Source organism: Limanda limanda, chromosome 1, assembly GCF_963576545.1.
Source record: "Limanda limanda chromosome 1, fLimLim1.1, whole genome shotgun sequence".
Taxonomy (NCBI): domain Eukaryota; kingdom Metazoa; phylum Chordata; class Actinopteri; order Pleuronectiformes; family Pleuronectidae; genus Limanda; species Limanda limanda.
The window spans coordinates 22,811,296-22,826,536 of NC_083636.1; the positions used below are offsets into that span (position 1 = coordinate 22,811,296).

Sequence of the window (15,241 nt, forward strand, 5' to 3'; positions counted from 1 at the left end):
CTCACTTTGTAGAATCAAATTTATAGAATTGGTCAAATTTAATTTACTGTTATTTGTAATTTGTTCCACTCCAGGTGTTACACATTTTCTAATCTTATCTTAATTCTGATTGGCAGCCTTCGTACCTCAGAAACAAGTTACCTGAATGAGGCGTTTTCATTCTACTCAGCCATTCGTCAGCGATCCTACTATTTTCAGGTCAATAAAGAGGACAGGTAAGTTACTGTAAGTGTTTTTGGAAATGAAGGCACAATGCTTTTTAGTAGGATATATATTCATTGTTGGTTTGGGTCTCCACATGGGATTTGGTAACAGTCAGAAAAATATCAAATCAAAGTTACTTTTTAAATTTCTCTAACATGGACAGTACAAGTACAACAAATAAAAATGTATAGATGTTTCTATCCTGAGATTAAAAAGTGAACCATAAAGTGTGGATTTGTTTGACTTGACAAATCTTTTTTCTCTCTTGTCTTTTATCAGGCCAGAATTAGTAGTGAAGAAGCTTCGATATTATGCTCGCTACATAGTTGTCTGTTTACTGCTGAACAAGATGGACCTTGTCAAAGTTTTGGTTAAGGTATGGAAGCAACATCATTTTCATATTTGAGAACCCTTCCATAAGTACATCTTGTCATTCCTAGCTAAATTTCAGTGTCTCAATGTGGAATATTGATACACATTTACAGCAGTTAAGCTACGCTGGACAGGCCATCTCTAACTTAATTTAAAAGGTAGAGTGTAGGATTCCAGTAGGAAGTATCATGCATCAAGATGCCATTAAGCTTACCAGTCTTCAAACACTCATAACTTACTCATACAGATACCTAGTGGTGGATGCTTTCTCTCTGTGACAACCATAATATTTAAAATATTTGATAGACCAAGTCAGCAGGGTAAACTCCTTATGATTGAAGAAAGAAAGTCATTGCATGGTGAGAGAGGTCATGAACAGTCACAGTAGAGCTGCTTCCCTCTTGTGAGAGACTCAATTGACGTTGACTTGATTTAGCCGCTTGAACAATTGAACTACTTTTAAAGAGAGCGTCTTGTACACCTGTAATGTTAACAGGCATAAAGAAGGGGCGAGATGTTTTGCTTCTGTGGAATGCATTGCAATTAAGGAATACTCGTCAGGTACGGATTCAGGATTTGTGGATATCGAGGTAACTTCAAGTTGAACTCACTCCTACAAAGCTGGTTCGTCGGGTAAATCACCATGGTAACCTATGGTAACCTGTGCTAACCATAGTGCTAAACCACTGACCTGCTCCGAAGCAAGTTAAGTTTGTGATGACTTTCCCTGTTTCCACAGTCATAATCGAGAGGAAGAACATCTCTCCTGTCCACAGGAGTTTGTGTGTGCTCATCTATGTCTCTCCACACAAACTGACGATTAGATTTATTTTGTTATAATTGATGATGTCAGTTCATGAATCAAGATAGTTTTGGTCATTTAACTCTGCACTGTGTGCGTCACGTCTCACCTCATTTTGTTTGTGGCAGGTAAACTGCATGTGTGCCAGCACGCCTGTGTGAGGGACACCATTGCTCCCTGTGGTTGATGCAGGACAGTTTTTACCATGAACTTTGTACAATGGTAATCAATGATAATTTAAGTACATGGTAATACTAACCGTCTGGAATTCTACCATGGTTAGTTGTGGAACCGGTCATATTTGACACAGCTGCACCAAACTCTATTCGCAGTCCTTCACTGAAGTACATCACTCCAGCCAAGCACACGAAAAAAGAGCAAATTTTCTGGTCATCATCTACCTCTGCATTTTTAATATTGATTACCCAGTTCATATAGCAATTACCTACAGCTACTGAAGAATAAATAAAAAATTGGATAAGGTTATTTCATAAATTTGTTAGATTGTGACCCGTGCGACATTGGAATTAATGCATTGGCTTTAAAAAACTAAAACAAAACTATGATTATTGCTTCCACTTCCACTCAGAATACTGAGACAAGTTGATTTCCTACATAAAATAACTAATGCTAGTTATGTGGAAAAAAGTCTTCTTATTTGTAAATATACCTAATTGCAGCTGGAGTCTCCTCTGTTTGCTACCTTCAGGAGTTATCTGAGGAAATTGAAGATTACACACAGCGATTCAACACAGAAGATCAGTTGGAGTGGAATCTAGTTCTACAGGAAGTGGCAGCTTTCGTGGAGGTAATCAACTCTCCAAATGTTGATCAACACAGTACTTAATCTTTTGGCTTATTCATTATCCAGCTTGCATGATACAAAAAGTAATTTTCTGGATAGAATCTGTCTCACTTGTGCTTCTCTCTATGTGTTTGTGCAAAACAGGCAGATCCAGTGGTAGTACTGAATGATAACAATTCTGTCGTCGTCTTCAGCAATCGGATGCTGGAAGGAAGTGCACCTCCATTGGAACAAGGCATGGTGGTTGGCCAGCTCATCCTTGCAGATGCATTGATCATCGGCAACTGTAACAACCAGGTTTTAACCCATTAATTAAAAGTTTAATTACAGTTCCTGATGCTTAATGTACATCAACACAGTTGTGTTGTTGTACTTAAGCTAGGTGTGCTTATTGGGAGAAACTAGTTTTTAAGATTGCTTACAAAGAAACAATATGAAATTGTCAGGGTTTCATTTTATATTGCCCCTAGTTTTACAACTGCACTACAGTATGAAGAATATCAGTTGTTTCTTTTTTATTATTGAAATTGATGTCCTTATAGATTCATGTTATGTACAATGGACTGCTCCTGTTCTATCACATGTTTTCTAACTACAATCAGTAGTGGAGATGAAACGGTGTGAACATTTTATTTCACCATTATAGTGACCAAAATGTTAACGGTTATTAGTATTTTTGTGGCATTGTTAAAATGTGCTGTAAAAGTTCAAACATTAAGTTTTATATTGACACACTATAAATGACCTCAACCCAGATGTCAGAGTCGGGACAAAATGTCAGCGTTGGTTAAATGTGCGCAACTTGGGATGTCGCTTCTTCTGCAATAATGAAGTGAAAACTCGATATCTAAAGAATGCCTGATGGAATTTCTTCAAATTTGGTTTTAACGTTTGGTGCCAGAGTTCAAGGGCACCCTGTGACTCTGGATGATAAGCGCTAGACACTGAGTGTGAAATGCCTAATGCCTGCAGAGTTTGCTTAAAGACTAAAGCCATAAGTGGTGAAAAACTTGACCAAAGCTTTAGTGACGGCTGCAGCTGTTATCGATCGTAGGGGGATTGCTTCAGGAAAACAGGTGGAAACACACATTGTGAGTAAAAGTTTATTCCAAGATTTGGTTTTAGGCAATGGTCCTACAGAGTAGATGTTACGGGTCCCAAGATTGGTACCACAGCAACAAAGTAAATCTGTAGAAAACAGGATGAATGCAGCAGCAATGATGACACGGAGCATTCAGTTCCTCATCCGGACTGCATCTTATTCAAATTAAACACAATTTCAAGTATAAGTGAGTGTAACAGCATTTTAAAGTGCATAAGACCTACATTCAATTATTATGGTGTCTCTTTAATTCTAACCTCTTAAAGGGACTCTTACCTTTGTTGCATTTTTACACTTTTTTTGGATAAGGTTAAATTGGTATTAATAAGGTAATGACACTCTAAAATGCAAGACAGACCCACCAGGAGTAAAAACAAACAATTATTTCACTCTCATAATATTTAGTGAAAACTTCAACCAATAAAATTCTTCGGACCGAAGGACCTTATTGGCCGACAGACCTGTCTGTTTGCTGCATGGACATGCAGGTTTTCCGTCTGCTTCTTGTGGCGCATTCGGGCCCGCGTCATCAAGGCATTTGAATGTAAATGTATATAACTTACCGAATCCATTGCTTTGGTAAACAAAAACTCACGTGCGTGCGCGGAGGCAGAAGGTTAAGTCTGCTTGTAAATAAAGTTTCTTCAAAAAAACACCGCGGATGGGAACGAGGGGGTGGGGCATTGGAGGAAGGCGGGATGATTTGAATGTGCTGTAATTCTCAAATGCAACAAAGGTAAGAGTCCCTTTAATACACATTATCACTCATGAAGAAATATAAACATTTACAATATAGACCTCTTGAACAGCTTATAACTGGTCTTTATAAGGCACAATAAAAAATACATTACTTAATTACAGTCTGTGTGTGTCGGAGCTGAACTACACGCTGTGTAAAGTAAACAATAAACTATTGCCACCCGCCTGCAAGACGAAGCGCAGGTAAAATAAACACCTATACAGGCGAATGTAGCCCCGCCCACCTAGTGGCATGAATGTCTCCCGCCTCACTGCCCAGCAGAGTTTCTAAGTTTTTACCAGTCTAAGTAGACAATCAAAACAACATCAACATGTCTCAGTGACACCCGTGGTGATCATGGGAAGCTTTAGGAGCTAACGTAGGTGACTCTCACCCACTACTAACTTGTATAATACAGGATGAATGTAGCAGCAATGATAACACGGAGCATTCAGTTCCTCATCCAGACTGCATCTGGCATGTGGGCGGACGTTACCCCCAAAGAGACAGTACGGGGTGCAACTGCTCCCGTGCGAAACGTTCCACCTGAGTGCTGCTGTCATTTACTGATCTCTCTAATGATATTATTAGGATAATCTTAAATTACTATTAAAGTAATTAAATAAAATATTATCCAACTCCCTGCTCTGCAGGTGAAACTCCTGTTCTCGCTCCTCCTTCTCCATCTGAAGGCGAGCTAAACGTAGCTTAAATTGGACATCTAACTTAGACCCAGGAGACAACTTTGCAGACAACGGGTCATAGTGTGGCAATGTGAAGGACTTCCGTGTCGTTCCCTCCGGTCTGACACTCAATGCGATTTCTAAGGCACCAAATCAGCGGCCGAAACCTTTAAAAACGCCTGCCTCCTTTGGAGAGCGCCGTCTCCACCCAGGATTGACTCCAAAAATATAAAAGGAAAAATAATAAATGAGTGAAGGATATATAACCCACTAGAGTACAGGGAAAGGCTGGAAGAGCATAATATGTCTCCTTTAGATGTTTGAAGGTGTCGGTCCACCTGAACCCCAACTGGCAGCTGGTTCCACAGGACAGGAGCGTGTGAAGTACTTGCTGCTGTTGTGAATGCATCTGTGCAGAGAACCTCAGAAAAGTCTTTATCCAATTCTCCAGAGTTCTGCAGGTCATGTCTGAAAACAACTTTACAAAGTAATTTGCTCCTGATAGTACTTTTGATGCAGTATTTTGGATCAAACCAAAGGCTTTTCAAGAAACTAGGGACATTCAAATAGTAAAGAATTACAGTCGTCCAGTCTAGAGGTAACAAATGCATGGAGTAATTTTTCAGCATTCTTTTGAGGAACCCCTTTGATTTCATAGTACCGTTCATGCTGTTTTAGAGACTCAAATGACATGCCATGAGTTCTTTAAAATGGAGGGCCAAGTTAACGTCATTCCAAAAATAACAATCTAGTCAGATAATGTTTCACAGAGGGTATTAGGGCTAAGTGCAATGAACTCAGTTTTTTTTAAGACAAAAAGGTCATCCAGACCTAGATGGAAGATACCTCACTGAAAAATGATCCACTCACCACTATCCCGATAGAGGGGTGGGTGAAGTGTTTGAGTCCACATACAGATCGAAAGCAAAATATGCCTTTAACTGTTCCTGTTGTGTCATACAAGTGTCCGTTATACCCAACATTCGAATTCCACTCGAAACGGCATCATTTTCACCATGTTTTTAGGACGTAGCACGTGCGTACCCTTGGGCGTTAGCTTGTGTGCGGTGTGTGCGTGCCAAGAGGGTATCATATGAACAGAACATGGTGTAAATTATGCTGTTTCAGGCAGTTTGTTTTTGTAGATTTGTTTACTTTCGAATAATCTGTCCCCAGTTACTTCAATTGCATTCGATTTGGCTGCAACGCTGTTTACCGCTGAAACACTTCACTTAACCCTCCATCTGCATAGTGTTGAGTAGATAATGAGTGAATTTTAGGGTATTTTTCTTCGAACTTCGATTAGTTTCATCATGCTTCATAGTTAAATATAGTTGGGTCTGCGTAAGATTTAAAATTAATATGGGGCTTTCTGCTAATATTCCCTAAAGGAAGCATATACAAAGGGAAAAGTATTAGTCCTAGCACAGAACCTTGTACAACTACATGGCTAACTTTTGGGTGCATGGAAGAGTCATTGTTAACATGAGCCAATGCTGTTCCTTTTATCACAATAACATCCAATCTCTGTAATAGAATCCTGCTATGAATGGTGTCATAATGCAACACCAAGATCCAGGAGGATGAGTAGAGAGAGGCCTGTCTGAGGCCATGAAAAAGGAAACCATCTGCCGACTCATCAGGAGCATGTGCAGACATCTTAGGGATTGCATACAGGCACACAGAGACCATACACACACTGAGTCACATTATGAGTTGTCATAACTTCCTTTTTCTTCATTGCATGTTGATCATTTAAAAAAGCAATGCCTTAAATGTTGATACTTCACAAATCTTTCAACAGTCAGTTGACATCAGTTTTGTTTCCCTCCTCTTTTAGGTGAAGTTCAGTGAGTTAACCATTGACATGTTTCGCATGCTACAAGCTTTGGAGAGGGAACCTATTAACCTAGCTACACAGACCTCCAAACAAGGAACTCTGGTGAGTGTCATGTTTTTCTAAATCCTTTGAAAAAATACCTATGAAATTACCTATAAGTAGATGGTGGCTAAATTTTATTTTATTGAAGACACCTTATCCAAAACTGATAAATATTGGGAGTTAAAGGATTTAACCATACAATCTATGTGTGCAAAATAAGACTGAACTGAGCAATGAGCTGTCAAGAAAAGTAATCTGCATGAATATTAAATTCCCCAAAATAATATCTGTCCTAGCTTATGATGGAAGTCTAATTATTAGCATTTTAAAAGTAAAAAAAATCTCTCACAGATTGACTCTGAACACAGTTCCTTGGGGTCAGGGTGAATCCAACATTTATTTTAAAAAGAAAAATGTCCGATTTATTTACAGCAAGTATTCAACAGCTCCATTCTGAGGGGCATAGGAATATTTCTATCAGGAGAGACTTGATTCACGATTTAACAATGTTTATTTTACAAGTGTACAGAAGTAATGTGAATGTTATAGTCTGTGGCATTTTAGACACCTGTGTGATGTCATCAGGATTAGAAGGGGGTGAAGCAGAGCGTAGAACAGGAAATTCCCCTCCTGGGGACTAGACACTGGTGGTGTTTCAATTAGTCAATCAAATTGTTTGGATGGCCCATATTCACGAACATTGACCATTGGGCATCACAAAGTTTGACATCCCCTGCCCTCAACCCTCAACAAGTGTAAGGAAAAACTATTAAAAAAAAACATAGAAACCTCAGGAAGAGTCACATATGAGGGATGCCATGTGGAATAGGTATATTGTGTCAGACAGTCTTGTTTAATTTAGTGCTGGATCAGATGCCGTAATCCACAATCCATCATCATGATCCACTGACACTGTCGGCAATCATCATCGTGATCCATGATCGGCTGACAACTAGGGATTGGTATCTGCGTTGCATTTTGGTCTGGTTAGGTACCGGTTGTATTGGAACCATTGCCATATTGGAACCGGTTCTCGGTACCCAACCCTACTGCCAACATGATACAGGATTATACATACGATCACAATCAGTTGAGGTCAGGGATCCTTATGAGGTGATGATGATTCGTCTGACCTGGAGGAGATTGGGGTGGAGAGGGTTATTTGCGTCACTGAATGACAGCTGATTGCGGAAGAGATGAGAGGGGTTTTAAAGTTTGACAGCTGCTGAATGATTAGCTGAAAGAGACCGTGGCAGATCTGATTGGCCATTTAGGAACACCCACAGTCAGCTCATCAATAAACAGGTTAAGTCTTCCTGACTGAACTTACACTGTGCTTCAGTAATAATAGCAGCAAAGTCCATGGATTGTAGGTTCCATGCACAAAAGAACATGGACACGCGTTAAATAGGACTCTGCAGAATAGCTGGAGGTGGATACTGTTGGATGGTTATTTATGTGGGATGGAATCAGTGCTCGATGAATTTTGTTTGTGCAGCATATATATCTCAATGAGAAGTAATTTGGGGTTCAGTATCCTGCCCAAGAAGAATGGGGAAGACTGAGATCGACCACTCTAACGCCTAAGCCACAGGATAGAGGGAAACTGAGCTTATGCGAAGGTAAACCAATACTAGAATGATGTAGTCGGCCTCACCTTAATGACCAGCGTGGAAGGCAGAACCAAACTCTAGCAAAGGAGCTGAACTCTCCTTCTCTTGAGAAGCCCAGGGTGATCGGGCAGGAAAGGGGATACTCACAAGATCCTGGTGGAGCACAGCTATGTTGGAGTTTTCCCGGACAGTGAATGGGTTGACTCTTTGGGGATCCAGATTGCCAAGGGGAAGACTCTGGCTGTTGTGAGTACTTATGCAAGAAACAACAGCTTGGAGTACCTGGCCTTCCTGGCCTTTCTTCAGTAGCCAACATGTATTGAGGCAGAGACAGAAGAAGGCAGAGACAGAAGACTCGGGGGAAGCATCACACATATCTCTGGCAGAGACTGCTGAGGTTGTTTAGAAGCTCCCCAGTGGCAAGGTGCCATGTCTGGATGAGATTTGCCCTGAGATGCAGATGGCTCTGGATGTTTTCAGCTGTCGTGGCTGACACACCTCTTCAATGCTGCATTGAGATCAGGAACCGTACCTCTGGAATAGCAGACAGTGTAATGTTTCACATTTTCACATGTTCTTATATCACTTTTATTATTTTAAATGTAACAACCAGTCTGACACAGCCATAATATGACAGTAACAAAATTGTTCCTGGTCCCTCTCTTTTCCCTTTTCCACCCACCTCTCCTCAAAGTTTTCTCTGTTCACGGTCACATTAAGTCTGTTGTGATTGTTATACCTCAAGCGTGACATCATTAAATGGCGTGCCTTTGGGTATTCAATAAATACAAATTTGGAACTCTGATTAATAATTAAATTAATAACTATAACCAAAATTACCACATAAGTAATTACCAATGTTGAAGGATATGGAGTTCTTGACAATATAGAGGTTGGCAAAATTCACACTTATGCAACATTAATGAAGACAACATTTGTGTTAAAGAATTTGTTTTTATAGTAGGGGTAGGGCCAAGGGGGGAAATGGGATTGGTGCGCACATGCTGTAGTGGTGGTTGATGTATGCTTCTTAATCCTCCAGTATGTAAGAATAGACAAATTCAGGTTGTTGTTTGAGAAAGTCATTAAAGAAAACGTTTGATGATGGATTGCTGCCACAAATGAAGGAATAAAAGTGTCTCAGAGTCTTGTTCAAGAGTGAGAGGAAGATGGCGCACCAGATGGACAGGCGGGTCGTAGTAATGTGTAGCAATGAGTATGTGTGAGTAATGAGTTTGGACATCCAGAGCGAGCTTGGAGTAAACTTCTGCTTCTTTAAGTGGAAAGAGAACAGTTAAATGGTTCGGGAATCTCACCAGGATGACCCCTGGGTAGCTTCCTATGGAGGTTTTTAATGCCCCATGAACGGGAAGGACACCATGGGGAAGACCCAGAGTAGGTGTGGAGGCTCAGCAATAGTTTGAACTATCTCATGCCATGACTCTGAGAAGGACGTTCCAAACAAAGTAACAGTAAAAATGTGTCTCATAAATGATAGTGTCTCACAGGGACATTGGGTAGCACCTACCTGTATGTCCCCCCATGTTAGGCCTGCTACAGTAGTCTATAATAGAAAATTGTTTACCGTTTCAGTTTCCCTTAAATATGCATATACTTGAACTGAAATATGAACAGTAATAATATAACATATTTCTCCACAGGAACCCAATGAGAAGCCAGCTAAACGAGAAAACCCTCACAAGTATTTGCTGTACAAGCCAACATTCAGCCAGCTTTTTACTTTTTTGTCTGCCTCTTTTAAGGTCAGTATTCCTTTTTAACATAGCCTTTTTTTGACAAAATCAATTAAATTAAATGGTTTATTGTTGGACATGTAAGGTTGTTAAGAGGTGAAATACTCAATATATGTCAAAGTTGGTTTGTGAAATTGTCAGTACTCTGATACGTATATTTCTACTGCTATTATACTATTTATATTATATTATTACAAAGATAATATGTATGTCTATACATATATAATACGTATGTATATAGTAGGTATGTCTTACTGAGAGAATATTTATGATAAGATTGTAGTCATTATAACTGTTGTTGGAGCCTATATATATAAGTATCTTAAGAATCAAGCTGAAAGTAGATCTTGAGAGTTGTGAACATTTCGTGAAAGAGGGCGGCTTCACACTTATATCACTCCTTCATGCAAAGTAGAAATTACGATAATTTTGTTTCGTTTTTTTTTGACAGGCTAAAAAAAAATCCCTAAATGAGCAAAACATTTTAACTGGAGACTTTATCTATATAGACACATAAGAAAGGACACTGACATATCAAGGTTATTCTAAAAGTTCAATCATAATAAATACCTTAAATCTCATAATAGCCATTTACCAATAAGACACTCGCAATAGGCTGTCTGAAGTACCGCCCCTTTGTCTGTAGTTTTAAATTAATACATAAGTGAATACATACATGCAGCTTGTTTTTTACTTAGAATTAATTAATCAGAGCATTATTTGAAGAGCTGCAAGAGGGATCAAGCTTTGACTTCACTACTGAGAATCAAAATTGTGATGCACGATGACAAAATAACAATACACTTTTCCTTTGGCTTTGAGGTTGTCAGGACTTCTGCTATAATTATTTTATTTCAGCATATAAGCAACATTCAGGGATAAAATGGGTTAATTGCTATGACAGTTACCATCAAATAAGACTTGAATTCGGCTTGGGCGGTCTTATTATTTTGCAAACCATCTAAACTGAATGCATAGGGACCAGGCTCTAAGTTCTGTGACTCTCTGGAGAGCGTATATTGGCTTTAATGTAAGAAAAAAAAAATTCTCCTCAATCTTAGGTTTACACAATGGCATATTGATTGATTCATTCCCAAAAGATATTCCTTTTGAATGGAGAGTACCAGTATATCTACAGTATTTGCCAAGGTTCAACAGTGCGCTTTATTCAATCAAGCCCTACCAAATTCGATACACCGATAGAAACCAGTCTCCAAAACATAGCAGATTTTTCATCAAGATCCATATATTCCCAGGTAAATGGATGAAAACAAGGTCTATCTCGCATTGTCTATCTTGCATATTCCACCCTGGGGAGGTGGGTGGATCAGGAAGCCAGGTGACAAGAGGTAACACTACCAAGGGCTGTACCCAGGTCCTGATTAGCCTGTTCTGTCTGGCTATTGGTTTGTGGGTGGTAACCTGATGACAGGTTGGCCGAGGCCCCCAAAGCCTGGCAAAAGCCTTCCATACCTGGGAGGAGAACTGAGGACCTCTGTCTGAAACAACGGGAAGGAATGAGAGGAGACAAAGAAGGCCAGCAGGTAAACAGTGGGACGCCTAACTGCAGGTGCGGACAAAACAGGCAGAAACATACTGCTTAGTGTCAGCAGACATGGAGTGCCACCAGAAGCGTTAGTGTACAGTAGAAGAGCCAGAGTCCAATGGAAACCTGAATGGCATGCAGCCTTGGAAGCCTGTCCCTACTGGAGAACCAGAGATCTCGCCGACACAGGCACAAATACCCGGTCCGGTGGACAACCTTGATCATATCGGCCTCCTGGACCATTCTTTCAATCTCCCACATGGCTGCTTCCACCACACAGGAAGATGGCAGGATAGTTGCCTCTGACGAATACTAAACCGGAGGGGCCAACTGACCTGAAATAGCGTTAGAGTTGAACCGGCCCAGGAACAGAGCCCATCGAGCCTGGCGTGAGTTGAGCCTGCGAGAGGAACGGATGGAAGACAGTTTTTTTTGGTCAGTCCATACCACACCGCCAGCAGCTCTCAGTTCCCAAGATCATAATTGCTCTCTGCTGGGGTGAGCCGTCAGGAAAAGAATGCAGATTGGAGTGATTGAAGAGCCACAATCATAGAGACACTTCGATCACCTATTGTGAGGTGGAAGGGAACAAGCACAATCCTTGTTGAAAACCTCTTGGAGGTTATGATAATCAGTGGGGACGGATGTGAGATCAACAGGTTTGGGTGGAACTGGTGTGAAAGTTAATGGAAGAGGTAGACCAGTCTATGTCTGGGTTGTGGAGCTTAAGCCAAGGGAGACCTAGCACTAGCGGTGAAGTAGGTGATAGAATGATGAAAATGAAATAGTCTTGTGATGATTACCAGAAGGTAGCAGGGTCACTGGGACAGTATGATGAGTGACACAGGCAAGAAACCTCCCGTTGAGGGCAAACACGTCCTTTGGTTCAGTTAGGTACTCAGAGGGTTCTTGAGACTTCGAAATTAAATCTGTCAATAAAAGTGTCATCTGCATCAGAGTCTACTAGGACTTGAAGAGGAAAGGAAACTTGTGACCAGGACACAGTACCTATAAGTTAAAACTATAGATGAATGGCTCACCAATGCCCCCTCTGTTGACTGATGAGCCTGCTCTTTTGTCAGAACAGGACATTGGGCTAGAATGTGTCTGTCCTGTCCACAGTAGATTCAGAGCCTCTGGAAGAAACGCATTGACGTTCTGCAGGGGTGAGCCTCATCCTCCCCAGCTGCATGGGTACCTCTGCTTTGGGGTGAAGAGGCTGTCTGCGGAGAGGCGCTGGAGGACTAAGGCCCTGGAGGTGGGAGAGAAAGAGTGGAAGGTCCAGGGTGGCGGGGGTACTTGGGCTCAGAGAAGGGAGGAGGGAGACTCTGCGGAGGCGGTATCAAAACGAACGGCCAAGGAAATTAACTTTGCGTCCCGCCCAACTGGGATTTCCTTCGTATGGCCAAACTCCGGTTGTAGACCCGTTGGCTGGGATGGATGGCATGTTCCGGTCTCCACACCTAGTCTGCTCCTGGTCCTTCATCTCGGGTGAGGTCGACGCCTGCAGCACCTTTTCTGGGTTCTTCATCGGCTGTGAGGCAGACGTCTGCAGCCCCTGTTCCTGGTGCTAGAATACATGTGTGGTGTTGCCCACATGCCTGGCCTCCGGAGAGACGTTGTGTAGTCATCAAATAACTACCTAAGTTACAATACAAAAGTATTTACAGAAAAAAAAGTGAGCCATCTCAATCCCTCCTCATCTCCGTTGAGAGTTGCACTTAATGAGTGACAGCTGTTTGTTTTGTCTCATCTGATCCGTGTTTATAGAGATCACCTTTACAGATCGGTGGCCGGTAAATCAGAGCACCCTTTGTAAATAGAATAGTGAATGTTATCAGTGTTTCTGTGTGTACATCAAGATCTTTACATCCCGTTGCTGTGAATTCAGCGAGAGGCAATCTGTAGCTTTAGTTAAGGATAATCATAGCTAGTTTTTGCTGAGAAGAGAGATTTCTGTGTGTATTGTGTTCAGCGTTTATACTGCTCATGTCTTCCAGTATCTCACTCTGGCGGATGCTTATACTAATTTATATTTATACAAGATGTCTGTTAATGACAGTAAATACTGAACATTGAGTTGATAAATGTTGTAAATACAACAACTGCCAGACAATTATATTAACATTCTAGCGCATCAGAAATGTTTTTGCTTTGGATCATGTTACATTCATATAATCTTCTTTTCCATTGCTCTAACTTCTAGGAATTGCCTGCCAACAGTGTTCTGCTTGTTTACCTATCAGCAACTGGAATATTTCCTGTGGGACATTCAGATTATGAAGGTAAAATGCCATTTGCTAGACCTCACACTTGTAATATTCAAATTTTTGATATGACTTGCCACCAAACAGTTTCAATTGATTCTATTTGTGTCAAAAGAACAAAAGATACCTTGCCTGGGATTTCACTGTAAGGTGTTATTAAACACCAATGCACATTGTACAAATAGATAATCTGCGTTGTTAAGGAAGAGATGTAAAAGGTATATCAATCAATCAAACTTTGTTTATATAGCACATTTCATTCAGGTTAGTGCAGCTTAAAGTGGTTCACATTGATTGACAATATAACAAACACAGATCTAAAAAATGAAGAGCAAAGAAAAGAAGCAATTTTACAATTAAAAACATTTGAGACTAATGCATGCAGTAAAATGAAGATGTATATAGTAAGAGCTGGTACAAAATAATCAAAATCAGTTAAATAAAAGTTAAAAGCCTTTGGTAAGAATAAGTAGTTATAATGATAAGAGATATTAAATCTAAAAATGTCCACAAGACTTTTCTATATTAAGTCAAAAGTAAGACTGACGAGATAGGTTTTAAGATTAATTTTTAACATTGCAACAATTGCTCTCAGATCCTCTGGCAGACTGTTCCAGCGGCTGCAGCATAAAAGCTAAAAGCTGTTGAAAGACTGCTTACGATTAGCACCTGAACTTTTTGTTGTTGAGGTTGTTTCTTTGCACTGAACAAATTTGAAGTTTACAGAGTATGCATTCAAGACACTTTTTGGAAGTCCGGCCATGATAAATATACCTACCGATTTGAAAAAAGTAGGTGAAATTGCTGCCGGGGCTGCTTTGTTATGATACATGAATCTACTGATTTTTGTTCATGTCTATGAAACATACCATCGGGACTGCTTTGTTGAATTTTACAGGGGGCGTTATCGAGCCATTTTTTCACAACCATATGCAAAACCCATATTGGAACAAAATGTTTAGCATTCCAATGTGTTTGCCAGGTTTCATGAGTCAAACGGTAATTAACAAAAACGTTCATCACAATCTTAAGTGTCTTTGGACTAAATTTCAGCTGGTTCTGGTCTTGTAAAATTTTGTGCAGATTGGACTATATATAGTCAAGTTGGAAGAGGTTCCTGCGTTCAACGCAACACGTCAAACTTTGATGCCATGCCAAGGACATGCCGTATAACAATACCGCATGAAGAGCATAACTTGGTGCAGATGTTACAACTTCCTGTTTCACAGCAAAACATTGACATTTCATTCAACACCATGGACACACCCTCTGACGAAAACTCACTAGAGCACAGCTTATCCTTCATAAAGATGTTTAGATTGCCCTGAACAAATTTGAACTCTGATTTATCCTCAAGGAGGAGATCATTAAAGTATGATGTGTGTGAACCACCAAAAATGACCACTTAAAGGTTGAGTGTGAAGCCTCTAGTGGTGAAGTTTACATTGCAACAAATGTAATATTCCTTACTT

General features: G+C 40.4%; 1 protein-coding gene across 1 annotated transcript in view; it reads left to right on the forward strand.

The window, feature by feature from the left end:
- The window catches only part of scai (suppressor of cancer cell invasion), a 36,935-nt gene that overhangs the window by 8,522 nt on the left and 13,172 nt on the right, over positions 1-15,241 (forward strand). The window contains exons 5-11 of the mRNA XM_061077671.1: positions 117-215; positions 484-580; positions 2,088-2,186; positions 2,328-2,480; positions 6,548-6,649; positions 9,864-9,965; positions 13,709-13,787. Coding sequence (XP_060933654.1) covers positions 117-215; positions 484-580; positions 2,088-2,186; positions 2,328-2,480; positions 6,548-6,649; positions 9,864-9,965; positions 13,709-13,787 — 731 coding nt within the window. The remainder of the gene's footprint in view (positions 1-116; positions 216-483; positions 581-2,087; positions 2,187-2,327; positions 2,481-6,547; positions 6,650-9,863; positions 9,966-13,708; positions 13,788-15,241) is intronic.